Source organism: Mirounga leonina, unplaced genomic scaffold (assembly GCF_011800145.1).
Source record: "Mirounga leonina isolate KUSES-001 unplaced genomic scaffold, KU_Mleo_1.0 Mir_321, whole genome shotgun sequence".
Lineage (NCBI taxonomy): Eukaryota > Metazoa > Chordata > Mammalia > Carnivora > Phocidae > Mirounga > Mirounga leonina.
The window spans coordinates 993,254-1,017,623 of record NW_023270680.1 but is presented as its reverse complement, the minus strand read 5'-3'; the positions used below and the strand labels follow the sequence as shown (position 1 = coordinate 1,017,623).

The window sequence follows — 24,370 nt, the reverse complement described above, 5'->3', positions numbered from 1 at the left end:
TTTGAAGTACCAAATTATGTTGCAAGAATGTACGCCGTATTCTCTATGGTAATCACTACAAGAGTAGTATTAAGAACATATAACATCTAATAATGGGGTGGCAGTTGGGAACAGAATAATAAAAAATCCAAACTCAAGATCAAAAGAAAGCAAGAGAGGAAGGGGAAGAAAAGACCACAGTGCCACTGTAATCATAAGCACAAAATACAAGTAATATTCAATGTAATCAACTGGAGTAAAAGGAAGTTTTTCACACTGGTTTAGCAACAAATCATAATACAAAAGCAACTACATGCTCCTTGCAAGGGACACATCGAAACAGAAGACCACAGAGACTGACAACAAAAGGAAAGTTACACGATGCAAATATTACAACAAAGCTAAAATAGCCATATTAATGTCACTATAATGCAAAAGTTTTACTATTCTGAAAGTCTAGAATAAATGGTTTCATTCACAAGATCTAATAATTTAATAACTCCAAATTTTCAGACGTCTATGGAGACAGAAGACAGCCTCAAAACATATGAAGAAAACAGATAAAGAACTACAAGGAGAAACAAATACACAATTGCAGTGAGAAACTTTAATATACCATATTTAATAACTGATACAAGTGTAACTACACTTATCACGGTGCACACTGTGTAATGCACAGAACCACTGAACTGCTATGTCGTGCACCTGAAACTAATATAACACTACATGTCAACTATGCTTCCATAGTTTTTTAAAGAATTAACAAAAGTATAGAATATCTGAATAATATAATAAACTTGACTGAATTGATATAGAATCCCATTTTTTAACAACCACAGAAAATACAAATTTTCCAGGCACAAAAGGAACATTTACAAAAATTACTCATGTGCTTGGCCACAAAGCAAATCTCACCAATTTTCAAAGAATTAAAACCATACAGAATATTTTTTGATCACAGTGAAAAGCTAGGAATACACAATTATAAAATCCTCATATACCTGGGGAATAATAAATGTACTGCTAAATAACCTATGGGTCAGAAAAACCGTCACAATGAAACTATTTTTAAATAAATGACAAAAGGGCGCCTGGGTGGCTCAGTTGGTTAAGCGACTGCCTCCGGCTCAGGTCATGATCCTGGAGTCCTGGGATCGAGTCCACATCAGGCTCTCTGCTCAGCAAGGAGTCTGCTTCTCCCTCGGACCCTCCCCCCTCTCATGCTCCTCTCTCTTTCTCTTTCTCTCTCAAATAAATAAAATCTTTTAAAATTTAAAAAAAAATCACAAAAAATAGTAATTTGTGGGATACAGCTAAAGCCATGGTTAGAAGAAAGTTTATCACCTTCAATAACTGTATTAGGAAAGGAAAAATGATGAACAATTTAAAAATCTAAACATCCACCTTAAGAAGTTAGCAACCCTGAAATCCCAAAAGTGAGAGAACTCACAGAAGAACTGGGAGAAAAGTGGGGGAAAGCGGCAGGAGGAGGAAGGGGCACTAATGTGCTCGCCATGCGAGGAGGAGGGTCAGATGGTGCTGTCCCAGTCCTCGAGTGCCGCTTTCTCCCGCTACCAACAGAAACGTGCACACTACATCACCAGGCCAGAGAGGAGAAGACAGTGACACAGAGGAACAAAATCTTCACTTTGCCCACAGAAAGGACCTAAAGTCAGTTTGACATTGAAAAGAGGAATAGGTTATTCATCTAGAGTGAAAAAAGCAATAAATGGAAGACCCAAAATAAAAAGTGATAAGAATTAGCCTCTGGGGAGAAGGACTGAGAACAGGGAGCAAGGAGGGAGCCAGCCACTCCTCATCCAAAGTTCTTCTATACTATTTTGTTACTGATTACATGTTTGTGATTAAAAGTATTAAAAATTAAACGATGACAACCAACGCCCACAAAGATGGTGAAACAGGCAAGAACTGGCAGGAGCACGAACGCAGAGAGCGAGCAGCAGCCGGGGCACCGTCTTCCTGCGCGGTGCGTCTTTACCTTGTCACAGAGAGCACCACGGACAGCTGGGAGGACAAAATGGAGTCACCGCTGCCTGCCTCCAATCACAGGACGAGCGGCTGTAGAGACCAGAAACACAGACGGACAGTCCCCAGATGCAGCCCTGCTTTCCCGAGTGTCAGGTTCTGACACAACTTAGCAGGAGCTGCAGCAGATTCTCGCACAAAGCACGAGAGAGCAGAAGACGGCCCCGCTCGGCCAGCAGACCACATCAGGCCCCAGGAACTGGCCGAGGTCTCCCTCCAAGTCTGGGTCAGATGAAAGGAAGCTGGCAAGTCCCCACAGGCCAACTGCAGAGCCACCTGAAGTGCTGGGAAAACATCATCTCCTAAAGGTAAAAAGAGGCATGCCCCACAACCAGGCAGTTTTCTTCTTAAACTAGGAGGTGGGAATAACGGTGCTGGTCACAGCACCATCTGTGACATTAAAGAAAGACAAGTGAAAACGGCCCAACCTGCCCTCCAACAGTAAACTGGGTAAGTTTGGACAGAACATATCATAGAACATGATCCTCTTTCACTGCTGTATAAAGTAGAGCCATACACTGTAATACAGATGAATTTTTTAAAGCAATGTTGAGTAAAAGCAGCAAGACAAAATGAGTCCAATGGCTTCATTTTATACCAAGTCCAAGAACAGACAAAACTGAACTATATTGTTTAGAGATGCACGCAGAGATGGTAAAACTCCAGGAAGGCGAGGAAATGATCACCAGGTCAGGGTAATGACAGCTCTAGGGCCAGGGGCTGTGACCAGGAACAGGGGTACAGAGGGCATCTGGGTGCTGTGTCCTGACCTGGGTGGTAACTGCACAGATGTTATTATAACCATTTATTAAATTGTGTGCATAATACATACATACCTATGTGTACTTTTTATATATGCTATTTTGTCACAAGTGAAAAAAAAAACAAAACTGTAGGTCCAAGAATGTTAAAAAGTAGAAACAGACAAACCTCTCTGAAATCCACAAGAAATTTAAAACAAAAAATAATAAATAATATATAAGCAGATTTGTAACATTGAGAATATGAATGAGAACTGAAAATAATTTCTACACTGTGACTTTTAACTGTACTAGCAGGAATCCATCCTAAAAATCCTAATTATAGAGAAGGCTTATATAGCAAATGTTCTTCACAACACCACTCATACTAGCAAAGAACTGAAGGTAAGCAGATGACAAAGGCAATAAACCATGATAGTCAGCATAAAAAACACCGTTATCCTATGCAACCATTATCCCAAGATACTGCTCTTATTTGTCTGCCCTTCTAAGTGATACATCCTTGAGGACACGAATAATTCCGAATTCACAAATCTTTCCTTAGGAGTTGGCACAGCATATAAAATTCAGTGAGCACTCAAGAATTTCTAGCGGACAAATTAAGCCAACACTTCCGCTCCCTGCGAAGAACGGATTCTCTTTTGAAGAAGTACTGACAGGAACTTTTCAAATCTAGAGGAGAAACCTCACTTTATTGGTGCAGTAGCTCCTGCTGGTCCTCCGAGCTCAGAAAGGGGAACAAGATCCCACTTGAAGTGCAGACCCCAGTTGAAACCTCCCCGCACGACAGGGGACGAGCTGTAGGCGAGCGTGTCCGCGCTGATGATATCGATGACAGGGCACACCACGGTCCGCTGGTCCTGCTCGATGGCAGCCAGCAAGGGCTGCAGCCACATCACGTTTACTTCACAGTGGCTGTCCAGGAACACCAGGACTTCTCCTGAGGAGGCAAAGAGAGGACCAGCCCTCCATTGAGGTATGGCCGCCAGTTCGGTCAGACGACGCGTTCACATGGTATGAAATATAATCGCCACCCCTCCAGCCCAACAATTATTCCACTACTCTACGGCCAATCAGGAAGAGAGGAGGACTTTTAGCCAGGAATTCTGCCTCGACTGTACTGCTATGACTGAGAAACATGTACACGTAAATTCCGATTCTCCTCAGTGAAAAGATTCAAAGTCTCACAGGAACAATTCTGTTCGTTGGACAGAAAGGTATGGGGTGCGGTGCAGGGACAGTGGCCACTTGTGTGTAGTTATTATTACACTTACCGCAATCAAAATATTTCTAAATTTGGGGGCACCTGGGTAGCGCAGTCGGTTAAGCGTCCAACTCTTGGTTTCGCCTCAGGTCATGATCTTGGGGTTGGGAATCGAGCCTCGAGTTGGGCTCTGCGCTCAGCAGCAGGGAGTCTGCTTGAGATTCTCTCTCTCCCTCTCCCTCTGCCCCTCCCCCTTCTCTAAAAAAAAAATTCTAAATTTAGGATACATTTCCCTGCCTTAGTGAACAGAGGCTAGAGAACATTAACTGTTTCCACTGGTGACTCAGAAACATGACCACATTATCGACCATCGCCACAACACAGCAGTTCTCTCAGGAGTGCGAGAACCATGTACCCCTTCCGCCATGCCAGGGACATGGGCTCCCCTGTCCTCTGAAGTCACCACTCAATGGCCACATGCTCATTTCTTCTTCCATTTGCCGCCTTTCCTTCCTTTCCCCAACCTGGTTGGCTGTAACGGCTCTCGTGAGCCAATGGGATAGCTTTTCTTCTAGCTAGTAAAATAAAAATCATAACGATTTTATCCAACATTTTTAACTCCTTTTGATAAACGTGAGCAGAAGTGCGGGTTTCTTTGATAATTCCAAATTTCTTTGATAACTTTATGGTGATTCTTAGCAACTGAGAAACTTAGAATCTCATCACCAGGTGGCATTATTCTTCTTCTAAAGGTTTATCCATGAAATGCATCAATATAGATTTTTATGAATTCCTTAAAAGCACCTATTTTAATAAGATGCATCCTACTTCAACTAATGATAGCAGAAATACCTCAGGCAAGAAAGCTCACCAGATGTCCTTTAATACAGAAAGGCAAAATGCTCAGCCTATACACTATTCAAGGTGAAGTGAAGTCAATTCAATCAAGGTTCCTTTGAGGAGAAAAGGTATTCATAGCTTTTCTTAATTCTAAAAATGTTACTTTTTTTGATTTAACTAAAGGAAGTAAGATTATACCTGGTTACGCTGAACCTGAGACTGACTTCCCCAAAACTGGCTTGCTTCTTTTTTCATTTTTTAAAATTTATTTAAATTCGACTAGCCAACATATAGTACATCGTTAGTTTCAGATGGAGTGTTCAGTGATTCATCAGGTGCGTGTAACACACCCGTGCTCATCACATCACATGCCCTCCTTAATGCCCATCACCCAGGTACCCCATCCCCCCACCCCCTCCCCTTCTGCAACCCTCAGTTGCTTCTGACAAACCCTAAACTACATTTGAACAAGGACCAAAAGACCATAAAGAAAAAAACTACTGTTATCTGAAAAATACAAACTTTCAGTAATAATGTAACAGGACATTTTGAATGGCATAATCTTGCCATTCCCCACAATTTTCTCTTTATCTCTCAACTCAGCCAAGTCATTAGGTACTTATTTGACTAGACTTCTAAAGAAAAAATCATAGGCCTTGAATTCATTCTACATATGACTGTAGACTGGATGCCTGTGAATTACTTCAGTTTGTTGTGGCTTTAAGAGAAAGGAGGGAAGAAAGACTAAAACACGAAGTCCCGCCTACACTCAGCAAGTAGGCCAGCGGGTGTGCAGGAGGGTGGCAGACAAAGCAGTGCAGCCACTGTAAACCCTCGTGACCGGTTATCTTGATGCACGGGGCAGACAGGGAAGGTGGGAGATGTCACTACAAGGCCCCAACTCAAGTTCTGGAATTCTCAAATTACCTTCATGGGGGTTTTTTTTGCCACAACCATACACTACCTGCACTATTATACACCTAATATTTTAAAACTGATTCATTTAACTTAAATAAAATTTTAAAAGGAAAATTTTATCAAGATCATAAATGAGGGCGCCTGGATGGCTCAGTTGGTTAAGCGTCTGCCTTCGGCTCAGGTCATGATCCTGGAGTCCCGGGATCGAGTCCCGCATCGGGCTCCCTGCTCGGCAGGGAGCCTGCTTCTCCCTCTGATCCTCCCCCCTCTCATGTGCTCTCTCTCTGTCTCATTCTCTCTCTCAAATAAATAAATAAAATCTTTAAAAAAAAAAAAAGATCATAAATGAAAATCAGGATCACTAACCTTACAAAGGCAACCGCAAAAAGAAATAACAATGGATTCAAGGTCAGGTAACGGAGGACTGACCAGATATATTTTCTGCAAAAGACTAAATTTGATACCTGTTTTTTTTTTTTTAAAGATTTTATTTATTTATTTGAGAGAGAGCAAGAAAGAGAAAGCACAAGGAGGGGTGAGGGGCAGAGGGAGAGGGAGAGGGAGAAGCGGGCTCCCTGCTTATGCCCAGGAGCTAAAGGCAGACGTTTAACCAACTGAGCCACCCAGGCGCCCCCCTGTTCTTTCTTTTTCTAAGGGGAGATGAGTATACACTGGAAATGTTTTAAAGATGTAATTTGTAATGGAGACTTTATCTTCGATGGAATCAGAAGGATTGAGAATTTTTTTTTTTTTAAAGATTTTTATTTATTTGAGAGAGAGACTGAGAGAGAGAGAGCATGAGAGGGGGGAGGGTCGGGAGGGTCAGAGGGAGAAGCAGACTCCCTGCCGAGCAGGGAGCCCGATGCGGGACTCGATCCAGGGACTCCAGGATCACGACCTGAGCCGAAGGCAGTCGCTTAACCAACTGAGCCACCCAGGCGCCCCGAGAGAGAATTTTAAAGAAAGTACCTTTATAGTTTTATAAATCAATTTTTATTTTTATTTATTTTTTAAAGATTTTATTTTTTAAGTAATCTCCACACCAGCATGGGGCTTGAACTTATAACCCCAGAGATCAAGAGTCGCACACTCTACTGACTGAGCCAGCCAGGTACCCCTGTAACTCAATTTTCAACATTATGTCCATTTATCCAACAAAAACCATGATGCATTATCACCAGAGGTATGTATTTGTACTTGAGAATTATTGGCATAACTCAAATCAAACAGTCTAAGTACACATATTTTAAATTTTGTATTTAAAAAAAATTACAGGGGTACCTGGGCGGCTCCGTCTGTTGAAGGGCCATCTGACTCTTGATTTCAGCTCAGGTCATGATCTCAGGGTCATGGGACTGAAACCTCTGTCAGGTTCTGCACTCAGTATGGAGTCTGCTGCAGATTCTCCCCTCTCCCTTCTCCCTCTGCCCCTTTCCCCTGCATGCTTGCTCACTCTCTCAAATAAATAAATCTTTTTTTTTTTTAAAGATTTTATTTATTTTTTTGACAGAGAGACACAGCGAGAGCAGGAACACAAGCAGGGGGAGTGGGAGAGGGAGAAGCAGGCTCCCTGCTGAGCAGGGAGCCCGATGCGGGGCTCGATCCCAGGACCCCGGGATCATGACCTGAGCCGAAGGCAGACGCTTAACGACTGAGCCACCCAGGCGCCCTCAAATAAATAAATCTTTAAAAAAAAATTAAAAGTAAAAAAAATTACAAAGTTCAGTTACATATTGTTTTACTCTTCTCCTTATATAAGTAAGCAAGATACAGACCTACATGAGGAACAATAATTCGCAATAAGGGCCACTATGAAAACAGACCAGCTTGGACTCTAGAGCTCACCTCCTTGGAGTCTGTTTTGGGACAACCGGGGTAGAGTTATAAAGAAACCCTTTCCAAAGTGAACAAGCCTCCTATCACTTTTCACAGATCTCAGCACAATCAGGAAAGACCAAGGACAAAGCCCTTGTTGCCAACACCCACTGAGAAGAGCAGCAGAAGTTATACCTGTAGCGTGAGCTGCTCCAATCATCCTTCCTCGAATCAATCCCTCACGCTTTGGGTTTCTTATTACTTTAATTTTTCCAGGGAGATATTTTTGGACATATTCCTCTAGTTCTCCTTTCAGATCATCTGAAAATAGAGTCCCATAATAAAACCACAAGAGACATATACAAAGATTTTTTTTTATAGCTACTCTAAGATTGTATCTGGTGCTTAAATTATCAAATATAGAATCTTCTGCTGCTTTATTTAAAAAAAATATAATAACTTATCTTGTAAGGAAGAAAAAGTAAAGAAATGAAGGGTTAAGAGTTGAAACACTAGCCAAGAAGAATACTTACCTTGAGTGACTGAATGTTCAGCTGACTGCATTCAATCAGATTTAAAACCAAAAAAATGAGGTGTGTCTTTTGTTTCAAAGTAATTTACTGTTACTCCATTTCAGAATAGTTGTAACAACTTCTATTGCCCCTACCAAGAATTATATAATAACAGCAGTAAATATGTCCTTTTATTAATTTAGTACCTTCCAAGGGCACTAAATATTTTTTAAAAATTCTAGCTCATTTACCTTTAAATTTCATAACTTCGGAGAGCATATAAGTAATTCTTTCCATTGTTAGTAGATAAACCATTCTAAGTTATCATGAGTTTTCACTTTGAAAAATAGCTATAAACTGAAAAACAAAATACAGATTAAAAAAAATTCACCACTGTAAATTCTATAATTTAGTACTTAGCCAGTCTTCTATTTGATGCAGACTCACAATCTTGGCTTTTTAATTATTCATTTTTGAAATTAAGTTTTGTTTTCTATTAACCTTTCTAAATTTCTCTTGTGCTGTTTCAATATTTGCAAGGTGTAAGCATTTTGTTCCCATTGGGCTCAGTGTACATTTCCTTGCTTTATATATTCAACTGGTAGACCAATTCTGTTGTTGATAAGAGTTGCTAATAAGCTCTTGAGTAATGAAAAATCTGTAACTGGCATACAATTTATCATGCATACAATTTATTAATGTACTTCTGCAGCTTGCTGTAATGAAAAGAGCAGAAGGCTTAGACCTATGTGGACCAGGGGTCTAATTTCAGCTCTACCACTTAACAGCTATGGGACCTCAAGCAAATTACTTAGTATTTCCTCCTCTATGAAATGAGGATACAACCTATCTCTTAAGGTAGCTTAGAGCCAAATGAGTAGCATAAAGAGTCTTCTGTGTGTACATGAAACCATTCTTAAGAAGTCTATGTTGAACTGAAGAAAGGTATATAAAATACAAATTTCCAGTTACAAAATAAGTCGCAGAGATGAAAAAATACAGCAGAGGGAATATAGTCAATGTTGTAGTAACACTGTAATGGTGACAGATGATGACTACACTTATTGTGGTGGGCACTAAGTAATGTACAGAACTGTTGAATCAATATGTTGTACAACTAAAACAAATCTAAAACGGTGTGTCGATTATATTTCAATACATTTTTTAAAAGTGTATAAATAGGGGCGCCTGGGTGGCTCAGTTGGTTGGGCGACTGCCTTCGGCTCAGGTCATGATCCTGGAGTCCCGGGATCGAGTCCCGCATCGGGCTTCCTGCTCAGTGGGGAGTCTGCTTCTCCCTCTGACCCTCCTCCCTCTCATGCTCTCTGTCTCTCATTCTCTCTCTCTCAAATAAATAAATAAAATCTTAAAAAAAAAAAAAAAGTGTATAAATACCGAATCATAAAACACTGGCATTCAGAGATCATCTAAGAGCTATCTCAATGCAATCCACTTTTATCTGGGGATAGTTCATATAACAGACTCATTAGATAAATATAAGCCCAAGGCATTACACCAAGAGAAAAAAGCCAATGTTGAAAGGTCACATATTGTATGATTCCATTTATGCAACCATTCTTAAATGACAAAATCAGAGAAAGAAATAAAATCACAGAGATTAAGGCTGTCAGGGATTAGGGATGGAGTGGGTCAGGGAGGTGGCTGTGAGTATTAGAAGGTAGCGCGAGGGGGATTTTCGCGGTCATGGAGTCGTCTTTATCGTGACCACAATGGTGGTTGCAGGAACGTACACACAGGATAAAATGACACAGAACTGTACACACACACTGTACCGATATCAACTCCTGGTTTTGATGTTGCCCTGTAACCACATTAACTATACCAATGGGGGAAACTAGGTGAAGGGGAAACAGGACCTCTTTGTAACCCACTGTTACTAATCTACAGTTATTTTGAAATAAACATTTTTTAAGAATGTACGCCAAGGGAAAAATTTCAAGGGCCAAACTTAAAATAGCACAGTCTGTAAAAAGATCACAAAGCTCATGCTGTTTCCTCAAAATTATCCTCTAATCAACAAACAGATACTTACTTGTTGCTAACTCTACTGCAACTGTGTGGACCAGGGTCCCACCCCCGTCTGAACTGTCAGCTGATGCTGCTGATGCTAATCCTACCGTGATCAACAGCCCAGATCCCACAGTATCAGCTACAACATCCCTTACCGAAGTCACTGTCATCGTCCACAAGGATGATTTCATGAAGGAGCTGGGCTGGTGTGCGGTCTAGGACGCTGTGCACAGTACGGAGCAAGGCAGACAAGGCTTCGTTGTAGAAACAGATAACAACACTAGCGACTGGCAGGTCCACAGGGTAAGACTTGTCTTTACATCTGTAAAGACACATATGAGAAAATGTGACATCTTAAAAGGCTCAAATGTTTTACGTCATTATTCACTAAATATTAACTGCCTCCTGCTCAGCCTCTTTCCTACATTATAACAAAAGTTTCTTAAAAAGCACTTAAGAATACATTGTGGTGTCACACTCAACAGTTTTACAGTTTGTTAATAACTTCTCTCTCCAATACCTGCTACTCTGCTTATTTTTAGATTAACATTTAAAAAATGATTTTTTTTTCTTTTTTTGGTACAGAGGTTATATAAAAATGTGTTATTTGTATGAAATCACTACGTTTTTAATGCAGTATTCATAAGTTAATGTAATGTTCGCTTCTCCACAACGAACATTCAAAAGGAAACAGAAATATAAAACTTTGTAGTTGAAAATTTTATTTCTTACCCAGTAATAGAAAAAGATTTGAGTAAACTAGTATATAAATCAAGATCATGGGGGCGCCTGGGTGGCTCTGTCGTTAAGCGTCTGCCTTCGGCTCAGGTCATGATCGCAGGGTCCTGGGATCGAGCCCCGCATCGGGCTCCCTGCTCGGCGGAGAGCCTGCTTCTCCCTCTGCCTCTGCCTCTCTGCCCGCTTGTGCTCTATCTCAAATAAATAAATATCTTTAAAAATGACAAAAAGGGTTATGTGGCTTCGAGCAACAATAATAAAAAATCACTAACTTAAAGAACAAAATCCAGAATTCCATGTTCTTTTGCATGGCATACAAAGCATTCCAACATCTGGGCCCTGGCTACCTCCAGTCTCCTGACATTCTTCCACTATGGCCGTAGTGAACAGTTCCAGGGCTTTTCCGAGTACTGTAATGCCTCAGTCTGTTCGCACAGGAGCAGTCCCCTGCGCGTTGCTCAGCCAGCACCCTCTAGGAGGCCTTCCCTTACGTCTGGTCTCCGGTTCCCCACTTCATCACCAGTTCCTACCATAGCCTCATTCTTGTACTACTGCAATTACCCATTCCCGTATCTATCTCCCCTGCTAGACCCTAAGCCCCGTGATCCCAGGGACTATGTCTTTCTCTACTTACTTCCAAGACCTAATACAGTGTCTAGAAAACAAAGATGCTTAAAAAGGTCTGTGGAGGGGCGCCTGGGTGGCTCAGTCGTTAAGCGTCTGCCTTCGGCTCAGGTCATGATCCCAGGGTCCTAGGATCGAGCCCCGCATCGGGCTCTCTGCCCTGCGGGGAACCTGCTTCTCCCTCTCCCACTCCCCCTGCTTGTGTTCCCTCTCTCTCTGTCTCTCTCTGTCAAATAAATAAAATCTTTAAAAAAAAAAAAAAAAAGGTCTGTGGAATGACTGACTGACCAACCATATGAATGAAAGCCTTTGAAACAACAAAAATGACAAAGACAAAAAAGTGAGATGAGTGAAATTCTTCAATGATTTTTAATTCCTTTGCCAAAAATACAATAAACATTTCAAACAAATTTATGCTCAGAAGGTTATCTAATTATATGCAGTTAGTACCTCTTGCCTTTCCCCTCTGATTTAAATTTCAAGAGAGACAGTAAGCTCTAGAACTCTGTTAGTACAATCTCAGGCTTCAGGTGTCACAGAGTGGAAATCTGTCTTAAGTTTTCCAGTATCCTGAATAAAGAAGCCTAAATGCACTGATTAGCACCATCCTCACGACTTACTATAATGCCACTAAAAGCAGTCATTAAAACGCAGCAGCATCAACTAATGAGCAACGTACGCAGCATTCCTGGTGTCTGGCACGTCCCGGTGGTAGCCCAAGCGGTTACTGATAAGCATGTTGAAGGCATGTTTCTGATAGCCTAAGTCTCTCAACTCCTGATCACGTTCATTAAAAATCATACCTGCAAAAGATTGAAGTTACAGTCAGTATGTTAAATCTGGAAAGGATTGCTGCAGTTACTGTTATATTATGATCCTAAGAAAATCCTGACTTTAACCCTTTGTAACCAAATAGCCATGTTTCTCAATTCTAACTTGTCTCCATTTTCAAAAAAGTAAATTGAAGTTAGAGTCAAATTTTTGTCAGTCTAGCTCAAAAAGCAGGTATACCTTAATCATAAATACCTGCTCACTAGCCATAATCTTTTTTTTTTTTTTTAAGATTTTATTTATTTGACAGAGCACAAGCAGAGGGAGAGAGAGGGAGAAGCAGGCTCCCTGCTGAGCAAGGAGCCTGATGTGGGACTCGATCCCAGGACCCTGGCATCATGACCTGGGCCGAAGGCAGCCGCTTAACCGACTGAGCCACCCAGGCGTCCCTCACTAGCCATAATCTTAAGAATATTTTCAAGAAAAATACTTACATATGGACAGAAATAAAAGAATGATTATTTTTCCATAAAAGCAATAGATTATAGAACCCATATGGGCAACAGGTCCCAATGACAGGCAAGTTTTGTTTTGTTTTGTTTTAAGACTTTTTATTTATTTATTTGACAGAGACAGTGAGAGGGGAACACAAACAAGGGGAGTGGAAAAGGGAGAAGCAGGCTTCCCGAGGAGCAGGGAGCCTGATGCAGGGCTCGATCCCAGACTCCGGGATCATGACCTGAGCAGAAGGCAAACGCCCAATGACTGAGCCACCCAGGCACCCCGACAGCCAAGTTTTTATAGGAGCCCTGCCCCTAAAATAGAGATTATTGATAAGCCTTTCTACAAAGTCTCTGATTCCAGACTTTAATCAGCTTCATAGTCAAGAAAGGCAAGAAATTCCCTGGGGAGATCCCATCAAAATCACTACAATTTAACATTCCTGCTCTAACATTCAGAAACTTTACCTTTACATAGAAGGATAATGTCTCTTTTCGCTCTCTTTCCCATATCAAACCTTTAACCTCTCCTCACAGGATGACTCCCTTGTCCCAGCATTTCCCAAAGTCTGGTCACAGAAATCTAATTCCACTGGACATTAACAGATGTTAAAAAGAAAAAAAGGATTTCATGGTCAAACAATCCAGAGAAACAATGGATTTTGAAAGTCCAATAGGTTTTGTTTTGTTTTATTTGGAATGGAAGGATAGTCCTGATCCTTTAATGATGTTGACTGTTTTACAGATACCCAGGTGTGAGGGGATGGGATACAGAATGCATTGCTTCCACAATTTATTTGACCACAGATGACTAGAGTCCCCAGATCCACTTTGGGAAACACTACCTCTTAATATGCTTTTTTCTATGAGCTTTCAAAGCTGGAATACATTTTTTTTTTTTTACAGAATATTTTCATTACTGATAGAACTCTAGAGACTTCATTTTAAAGCAGTATTTAGTGTCCTTGCATACTCTGTTCTTATTGGCTGTATAATAATGAAAACAAAATTCCATGTTTTGCTTCCATTTTACAGTGTTTTTCATGTATTAAGATACCCCTAAATAGAGATTCTCAATCACCTGATTACTTTCAGTCTTTGTCAATAACTGACATTTTTAACTGTTACTAGTTAACTTTTCATGGTTTTAGACTGTAATATAGACTTTTACTTTTTTTTAAGATTTTATTTATTTGACAGAGAGAGAGAGCACAAGTAGGCAGACAGGCAGGCAGAGGGAGAGGGAGAAGCAGGCTCCCTGCTGAGCATGGAGCCCGATGTGGGGCTTGATCCCAGGACCCCGGGATCATGACCTGAGCCAAAGGCAGACGCTTAACAACTGGGCCACCCAGGCACCCCTGTACTATGGACTTTTAAGAGGAAATTCTAGTACAGTTAACATACAGTGTTGTATTAGTTTCACGTGTATAATATACATACCTTACTCAGTTCTCATCATAATAAATGTACTCTTAATCCCCTGCACCTATTTCACGCAGCCCCACCCACCTCCTCTCTGACAACCACCAGTTTGTTCTCATTAAGAGTCTGTTTCTTGGTTTGTCTTTTTGTTTCTTAAATTCCACACAAGTGAAATCATATGGTATTTGTCTTTCTCTGACTTATTTCACTTAGCATTATACCCTCTAGATCCGTGTTGTTGCAAATGGCAAGATTTTATTCTTTTTTATGGCTGAGTAATACTCCATTGTGTATATATACACCACATCTTCTTTATCTACTCATCTATCAGTGAATACTTTGGTTGCTTCTATAATTCGGCTAAATAATGCTGCAATAACATATGGGTAACATGTAACCTTTCAATTTAGTGTTTTTGTATTCTTTCGGTATACACCAAGAAGTGGAATTACTGGATCATATGGTAATTCTACTTTTAGTTTTTTGAGGAACTTCCATACTGTTTTCCAAAGGTGGCTGCACCAGTTTGTATTCTCACCAACAGTGCATGAGGGGTCCTTTTTCTCCACATCCTCACCAACACTGTTTCTTGTGGTTTTGATTTTAGCCTTCCTGACAGGTGTGGAGTGGTAGATCATTGTGGTTTTGATTTGCATTTCCCTGATGATGAGTGGTGTTGAACATCTTTTCATGTATCTGTTGGCCATCTGGATGTCTTCTTTGGAGAAATGTCTGTTTATACCTTCTGCCCATTTTTAAATTGGATTTGGGGTTTTTTGGTATGGAGTACATCCTTTTTTAAATACAAAAGAACGAAGCTCCATTAACATTTTATAAGAGGATGCAAACTCCATGACAGCAGAGACTTTGATCATGTTCAAAACATAAAATAAAAATTGCTTGATACCCAGCACCTAGGACAGTGCCTTGCATAAACTAAATTCTCAATAAATATTCCTTGATTCAATAAATCAAAGAACTAGCTCATACTGGATACTGAAAGGATTATTTTCTAATATATATCTTTTGATGAAAAATTATTCCAGGGGCGCCTGGGTGGCTCAGTTGGTTAAGTGACTGCCTTCAGCTCAGGTCATGGTCTCAGGGTCCCTCTCTGCTTGTGTTCCCTCTCTCGCTGTCTCTCTGTCAAATAAATAAAATCTTAAAAAAAAAAAAAAAGAAAAATTATTCCATATTAAGAGATTACGTCCATTGATAGGTGAATGGATAAATAAAATGTGGCACGCCCCCCCACACCATGAAAAAAAGGGAAAGCCTGCCATTTGTGACAACATGGATGGACCTTGAGGGCATTATGCTTAAGTGAAACAGAGAAAGACAAATACGTAATACTGTATGATCTCACTTTTATGTGGAATCTAAAAAAAGAGAACTCCTACAGACAGAGAACAGATGTGGTTGCTGAGGTGGGGTGGGGGAAGGTGCAGATTGGGTGAAGGTTGGTTAAAAGGTACAAACTTCTAATTATAAATAAGTTCTGGGGATGTAATGTACAGCATGGTAATGGTGGGTAATAATACTGTATTATATATTTGGAAGTGGCTAAGAGTAGAGCTTACAAGTTCTCATCCCAAGAAAAAAACATTTTTAACTATGTGAGATGATCGATATTAACTAAACTTACTATAGTAATCATTTCACAATATATACTTATATGAAGTCATTATGTTATATACCTTAAACTAATACAATGTTATATATATCACTTTTATCTCAATAAAACTGGGGGGGGTGGAATCACTTCAGCTTACTTTTGTCCTTCCCCTGCTCATATAAAATCACAGCCAATTAACTAGCATGCTGGAGGAGCTATCTTTTTTAACTTAAAAAATTTTTTTCAGTATGACCACAGCAATTTTAATACTACATTTGAAAACAATATAAGCAACATATCAAATAGCAAAATGATTCAATTAAACTAGCACTTGGAAGCTCCTGCAAGCTTAGTATTAGTTCATTGATTTGTATCCACTTTAGAAAATGATAAGCTATGAAAAACTCCCCATACCATCACAGGCATTTACAGGTGTCTGGCTGTGTAAACTACAGATAAAAAGAACATGGTATTATTCAGCCATGCCTCCGAGGAGCTGTTCCAGGTTCTTTATAATTAACTGCAAATTAAATTAGAAAATCTATTTTTAATTTTAAATTCACTGTTGATAATCTTTCTAAAATGTACAAGTTCTTTCCCCTGACTGTTTAAAGATAAGGCCCTATTCAGCAATCACCATACTTTTAACTATTACTATACTGATTTATATTAATTCCTTCTAAATCAAGTTTTCTTTATAGAAGTTGAGTGTGTTTTTCCATTTTTGTCATTGTGGCAAAAGGTACATAACACACAGTTTACCTTCAGTGACACCGAGCACATTTACAATGTGGTGCAGCCGGCACATCCAGCCGCAGCTACTCACAGCCCCACCCCAAATGAAACTCTATACCCATTAAAGCAAGCCTCTCCCCCTCCTGCCTCCCCAGCCCCCTTAGCCACTAATCTGCTTCTAGTCTCCACACATTTACCTATTCTAGACATTTCATATAAATGAAATCACGCACTGTTTGACCTCTTGTGTCCTGCTTCTTTCACTAATCATAACATTTTTAGGGTTCCTCCTTGTTACAACAGGTGTTGGAACTTCATTCCTTTCTGTGTCTGAACAAATCCCTGTATGGAAAGACATGTTGCTTGTCCTTTCATCAACTGATGGACATTTGGGTTCTCCCCATCTTTGTTCATTGAGAATAGTGCTGCTATGAACATCTGTGTACAAATTTTTGTTTGAACATCTGCCTGCAATTCTTTTGGGTATATACCCAGGAGTGGAATTGCTGATCATATGGTAACTCTAAGTTTAACTTACTGAGGAACCAGCAATGAACGAAGGTTCCAATTTCTCTGTATCCTGGCCAACACTTGTTATTTTCCTTTTTAAAAAATTATAACCATCCTACCAAATGTAAAATGGTATCTCACTGTGGTTCTGATTTGCATTTCTGTAACTATGCTGAACATCTTTTGTGCTTGTTTGTCTTTGGAAAAGTGTCTATTAAATTCTTTGCCCATTTTTAAATTGGGTTGTCTTTTTATTGTTGTACTGTAAGAGTTCTTTATATATTCTGGATAATGGACCCCCATTAAAGACAGGATGTGAAAACATTTTCTCCCATTCTGTGGATTGTCTTTCTTCTTTCCTGGTTGTCTTCTTTGATGTACAAAAGTTTTTAATTTCAATGAAGTCCAATTTATTTTTTTCTTTTGTTAACTTGTACTTTTGGTGTCATGTAAGAAATCACTACCAAACCCGAGGTCAAGAAGATTTATCTCTAGGGTTTCTTCTAAGGATTTTATAAAGGTTTTGGCTCTTATATTTAGGTCTTCAATTGATTCTGAGTTAATTTTTACATATAAGGGTTCAACTTTACTCCTCTGTATCTGGATATCTATTTGTCCCAACAGCATTTGTCGAAGAGACTATTTTTCCCCCATTAAACAGTCTTGGCACATTTTTAAAAGATCAAGCGGCCAGAAATGTCATAGGGTTTATTTCTGGACTCTCGGTCTACCCACTGATCTATACATCTGTCCTTAGGCCAATATCACACTGTTTTGATTCCTATAGCTTTGTAGACAGTTTTGAAATTGGGAAGTGAGCCCTCCCCTTTGTACTCTGCCTAGATTGTGTTGGTTATTCAGAGCCTCTTGTAATTCCACATTAATTTTAGGATCAGCCGTTCCATCTTATTTTGATAAGGTTTGCACTGAATCTATGGATTGCTTTGGGTAGTACTAGCACCCTAACAGTATTTAGTACTCTAATCCATGAACCTAACATGTCTTTCCATCTATTTAGGTCTACTTTTATTTCTTTCAGCAGTTTTGTAGTATCCAGTGTACAAATCTCACACCTCCTTGGTTAAATTTATTCTTAAGTATTTTATTCCTTTTGATACTACTGTAAATGGAATCGTTCTTAGTTTTATTTTCACACCGTTTGCTGCTAATGTACAGAAATACAACTGGTTTTTGTGTGTTGATCTTCTGCCGTGCAACTTAGCTGAATTCATTTATTAGCTATAACAGGTTTTTTGTATACCTGTTATAAAGCATTTAGTTTTTCAGCTAAGCAATTTGAGTTTGTCACAGATATTCGAAGGCAAATACAAGGTCCATTCAAAACAGTAAACCCAATGTTACTTCTTTATAAAAGTTTTTTACCGGAGTAACTAAGAATAAAGAAGCTAAAAATTTTCCTATTAATGCTTTTAAAGTATCTAAATTGCAGTATGAAAAAAGATTGGAAGGTATATTTTATGAAAATCAAGGTATTAGTTTCCATTTCCTCATATAATTTTAAATATTTTCAACTCTATGTATTAGAAAATCATTAAGTCCCAGAAACTGATTTTATTTCTTTGAAACTATGATCAAATGAAATGTTTTAACATTTCCTTTATATTTTATGAATCTTTCGATCTCTAAAAATCTTACTTCTAAATTACTTATTATTTGAGATTTCCAGGACAAGATTAAAGACCTTTAAGTTTTAAAGATAACCAAAATGGCTCATTTATCCCTTAAAATAAAATTTGCGAAAACCAGAATTCTAAAATTATAGTATGCAGAAGGCATATGCAGTAGATCCTTGCTGCCAAATTGAACAGAATATAATTTTTTTTTAAAGATTTTATTTATTTATTTGACAGACACAGCAAGAGGGAACACAAGCAGGAGGAGTGGGAGAGGGAGAAGCAGGCTTCCGGCGGAGCAGGGAGCCCGATGCGGGGCTCAATCCCAGGACTCTGGGATCATGACCCGAGCCGAAGGCAGATGCTTAATGACTGAGCCACCCAGGCACCCCAAGAATATAATTTTTGAAGAAAAAAGTTTCCCTTTATACTAAGATTTTATAAACTCCTATATTTAATATACTCCAGCACCTTAACAATTCTTGTAAGTAGAACTCTTATTAGATATAATTTCAGCTTATCTCTAAACCTCATAGTGTATGTTCTGTTTTAATTAACTCTGCTTTCAAAATATGTTATATATAGTCTAGTTACCTTTCGACCATTTCTTTCCCTTATTAAATAATGCTAACAATTAAAATCTTCCCCCATAAGTTCCATTTTCTTTCTTTTTCTTTCATTTCTACACTGGACCTTATTACTTTCTCCCAAGTCCTCATAAAATATTAAAGTCAGAAATGGATAAATTAGAATGTAACTCCCCACTGAATCTGCAAAATCCTAAAACCTCAGCTAGTTCATTAACAAAATAAATTGGAGGGGGAAAATGACCCATTTCTAATCCCCTGAGCAACACGTGATTTAAAGAATAACTGAATTTAAACTTCCAATGATTAAATACTCTGACATGCTACTAGAAGTCCAATACACTTACCCAATTCAGAAGAGAATTTCATGTTGCCTTTTTCTGGATCTTCAACATGATTATCTATTGTATCATCAATTCTGTTTACTTTGAACTGTGATTCTAACACTCGACTTGGGCCTCGAGTGAAACGGGGATAGAATTTTTTGGGAAATGGTCCATGGGGCCTGGACCCCTTGATGGGCACATTCTTAAGCGGCTGAGTCACTTCACTGAAGTTGAAATAAATAAAAAGCAAAACTGTCCAGGTCGCAGATGTAAAAAGGCATCCATAACAGAAATATCGAACTGTGACACTTCCCATTATAGACCTAGCATAGCTGAAGGGCCATCTTCAATCTCCTGGAAGAGAAGGACAGCTATGTTAGACCCTTCGGTACACTTGTAAATCATCCACCAAGTTCACAGTCAGTTTTCCAACAATCAAGTAGAACTTCTCAACTATTTACTTAGGACCCCTAGGCATACCGTTAACAGAGACTCAAATAAAAGAAGATATGTGGATAGCGCTGAATTTAAAAAAAAAAAAAAGATTCAACAATTAAAACGACAGGCCAATGTCTTAGTGCTTGGAAAATCAATGGTAGCAAAATAATTGACTTCATTTGCCCGTGTTAATGGATATTTTGCCTTTGGTCTGGATTGCTTTCAGTGTGGTAATTTTTTTTTCAGATTCTGCCTTTTCATGAGGAAAATACAAGTACCTTATGTATCATGGCAGTCTATCTAAAGTCTGGATTTCCACTACAAAATTATAGGACTCTTTCAACCCAAGGATCTTAAAATCTGTTATTAAAAATGAGCAACCTGAAGAAAACAGTTCTACTTTCCAAAGATTAAACCTGCCCTAATGCCTACTCTAGATTCAACAGTTCAAATTTATAAATGAGAGTAGAGGTAAGGTTAAGGAATCTATAGCTTTGATAATAAGCTTCCTAGTGAACTCTGATGCACAGCCAGATTTGGGAACCAATGATATAATGAAAAGACAAGATTAAGTTCTAATCCCATTCTGTCACATACTGGCTATGCAACTTTAGACAAATTACCAAATTTTCTTAGCCTCACTTTCATCAACTGTATGCCAAGTTAATAATACTGTCTATCTCGCTGGATACTTAGAATTAAATGAAATACTCAGAATTATATAAATTATGTAGACTATCAAGTACAATCATTAACACACAAAACACAGCAATTTGCACTGGATCAAGAGAACCTCCACAAACACTGTGGCTAGCTTTTGTTTCATTTGTTCACTGTATTCCCTCACTTAGCACAATGAATGGCACATAAAAGCTGTTGAACGATATCTACAGAATGAAAGAATACAGCACAAATTCAACGTTAACGTTTTCCTCCTTCTCATTAGGTCTAAATTTAGTATGTAATATGAATGGTATATGTGACGACCATCTGTTCCTTACAATGACCCACATGTCCCTACCTTATCTGGAATTACCTCTCTGACCATATTTTCTGTTATCTCCCTCCTCATTCATTTCATTCTAGACATAGGTCTCCTTATGGGTCACCAAATGTGTCAATCATACTCCCACTGAGGGATTATGCATCGGTTCTTCCCTCTGCCTAGAATACTTTTCATCCTAGCTAACTTCACCTCTGTTGAATCTTTGCTCGAATATCACCTTCTCAGTAAGTTTCTACACTACCATATTTAAAACTGCAACTGCACCACCAAACACTAGCACTTCTGATCTTCCCAACTCTGTGAAACTTCCACCTTCCTACATAGGACATAATTACTTACTATTTCTCGTCCATCCCCCCTGCTAGAATGTAAGCTTCATCAGCAAGAGCTTTTGTCTGTTCATTTCCTGTAGTATACCTTGAGCTTACAACAATGCCTGGCATGTAGCGAACACTTAATAAATATTCACGGAAATTAATGAATTACTGTAATACAGTTATCAATGTTTGCAAAATGCTGGGTATTTATAAGCGAATGTATTGCTGTCACATTCGAGCCAAGCAGAAAAAAAGATCATGACTACCTTATTTCAATATGAAACTAGGCAGAACAACAGTCATAGTTAATATTAGAAAAGGTACAAAAAACAACAGGCTCTCATTGTTCAATTTCATAAGTTAAATAAAGGTCTTTGTGATAAAAACAGGAGTCCACTTTCCATTTTGTCCACTGCATGCACTTGGCTGCCAGGACCTATGGGCGAAACGAGAAAGTTCTCAAGACCTCACCCACAGGATTTGGCCAACTCTGTCCAGATTTTTCCCAGAATACCCCTCCCAATCCTAACCACAAGAGCCCAAACATCAAGAGTCCTTGCTTCCTGAACTGTAAAATGTATTAACTCTCAACAATTCTCCTCAAGCTATATTATGATAAGTATTTAGAGAACATTTTTCACATAATCAATCCTTATACTAAACTAAGAAACCTATAAAAATGAGAGGAATTTATAAAATCAGATCATTTGTTTTATATAATTAACCACAATAGTCTTCAGAAACAAAGACACTATCAGTTTTTAGACGGGTCAAGAAGTTACTAACAAATATGAATAAAATACAAAGCAATTAGATACCTGTTATTTAATAAAATAACAGGTTCTTAACTACTTAAGAAGTTAAAACGTGCAAACAAAAACCAAAAGATGAAATTTTAGTCTAATCTATGCTAACAAAGACAATAAAGTTTTTCTGCTTTGTGCTGTTTGCTATTCCTTCTATAGGCAATTACTCATGGCTTCAATATCCAAGGCTGAAAGCCTTTAAAAGGAGGGTCAAAGCGAACATTTAAGGTTAGTTAATACAAAACAACTAGTGAACAAATTCTTTCAATCATAAACTTGAGCAGTTAATAAAGCCAAAACTTCAGCACTTAGATGTCAACGTAATACATTTTTCAAAAGTTAAATGAATAAAAGGCTAACCAGCTGTGTACAGGAATTTCCAGTGAGACCAGGCAGTCATGGTCTGGTAGCTGCTGAGGGACAGGTGTCTTGTAAGCAGAGAGTCAGGATTTCACCAGGGAGGTACAGAAGCAGCGGTCTGGGGAGAAGTACATGCAATGTGCTGATTAGGATGACAAACTACAGATGTAAGCCAGGCAAGGAGAAATGTGAGGACGTGGAAGAATGACACAGGATGAAAACCTGTGCAGGGCCAATGGACCTGAGGTCCTGTGTGGCTGAGTAACTGCTGGAAAGAGTAACAAGGAAAAACTGAATGTGGTGGTTGGAAAATGAGATGCCAACACTCACACTGTGGAGAGGTACAGTTACTGATAGAGGAGTCCTTTCCAGATGCATGAACTGGAGATATCCCAATAAACACTGTGCCTATTGGGTAAGCACTACTATACATACCATAAGCAACAGGGGTCATTTCTGTCTTCTCAAGCCCATTATGTTTACCAAGCACAGTGTCCAGTATTAAAAATTAACAAGTACTTGTCTGTGTCATTAAAAATTACACAAAGTGTATTTCTGTTCCAGAAAAGGTTCAGGACCTTGATTCTGTGCAATGTAAAAATCTTAGAGAAGAGTATGATGTGAGATGAGCACAGCCTGGGGAATAAACGTCCACTGTCAAGAGGAGGAGGTGAAGGAGCAGAAGACAGCTAACCAGTTTAAACAGTTTCATTAGACACTGTCTTTATTAAGCAAAATATTCAGTATGCCAGCAGAAGTCCCAATTCTTCCATTCTCAGTCTAAGATTTCTTAATGATAAATTTGAATCACTGCAAATTTTATGAATCAAGAGATAGCTTCATGTAATTCCATGCATATGAATTTGAAAACCTAGAAGAGTACATTTTAAGGAAAATACAACTTACTCAAATTAACCCCAGTCCCAACAGAAATGCGAACAGACCAGTCATCACAGAAGAAATAATACTGTAAGAGTTTCTCAAAACATGGGATGCCTGGGGTGGCTCAGTTGGTTAAGCGTCTGCCTTCAGCTCAGGTCATGATCCCAGGGTCCTGAGATCGAGTCCTACACTGATCTGAGCAAGGAGCCCACTTCTCCCTCTGCCTGCCTCTGGGCTCTCTTAAAAAAAAAAAAAGTGCTATTAAGAGTTTCTCAAAAACAACAACAGAAACAAACCACCACGCAGACAGAGTTTCACAGGGGAATTCTACCAGTCCTTTAAAGATCTAATCATCCTAGTGCTACCTAAGCCACTAAAGAGCATAAATAATAATAATAAAGAAATCTTCCAAATCTGTTTCACAAAATGAGGACACTTATCTCAAAATCTGACAAAAACTGAACCTCCCAAAACACACATCTCATTTATGAATATCAATCTTATGAATATAAAAAATCTTAAGGATAAATACTAATCATAACTTAACAAGCAATGTCTTAAACATGTATGAGGAAAACCTTAAGACACTCCTGAAAGCCCCAAAAGAAGACTTGATCACATGGAAAGATGTACCTTACTCTTGAATAGAGAAACCCCAAATCATAAAAGTCAGCTCTCCTTAAGATAATTTATATATGCTACACATATATACACGTATATGGCAAAATACTAACAGATTTTCTTCTGGAGCTAAACAAGTTGATTATTATAGTTCATTTGGGAAAGAATGAACAAGCAGGGAATAGGCAGGCAAACCCTGAAAAACAAGTACAAGCAGGGGTGAGCCCTACTGGATAATAAGCTTCAGGGTTTCTCTACCTAACCGGCACAGCATGACACATGCACAGACTAAAAACCAATGGGGCAGGATGAAAAACTGAGAAACAGACCCAATTACATTTAGAAATTTAGCATAAATGATTATAGATAACA

At 38.9% G+C, this 24,370-nt stretch overlaps 1 protein-coding gene across 4 annotated transcripts in view; it reads right to left on the bottom strand.

The window, feature by feature from the left end:
* Nucleotides 1-24,370, bottom strand: part of GALNT11 (polypeptide N-acetylgalactosaminyltransferase 11) — a 60,303-nt gene that overhangs the window by 10,884 nt on the left and 25,049 nt on the right. Inside the window, exons 1-6 of one of the 4 annotated variants that reach the window (XM_035029838.1) lie at nucleotides 22,496-22,580; nucleotides 19,590-19,922; nucleotides 12,148-12,271; nucleotides 10,262-10,428; nucleotides 7,759-7,884; nucleotides 3,477-3,726 (exon numbers count right to left, since the gene is read on the bottom strand). In XM_035029838.1, coding sequence (XP_034885729.1) covers nucleotides 3,477-3,726; nucleotides 7,759-7,884; nucleotides 10,262-10,428; nucleotides 12,148-12,271; nucleotides 19,590-19,884 — 962 coding nt within the window. In that variant the 5' untranslated portion in view covers nucleotides 19,885-19,922; nucleotides 22,496-22,580. Of the gene's footprint in view, nucleotides 1-3,476; nucleotides 3,753-7,758; nucleotides 7,885-10,261; nucleotides 10,429-12,147; nucleotides 12,272-19,589; nucleotides 19,923-22,495; nucleotides 22,581-24,370 lie in introns of those variants that run through there. The other 3 variants (XR_004683685.1, XM_035029837.1, XM_035029840.1) reach the window with 3 other exon arrangements.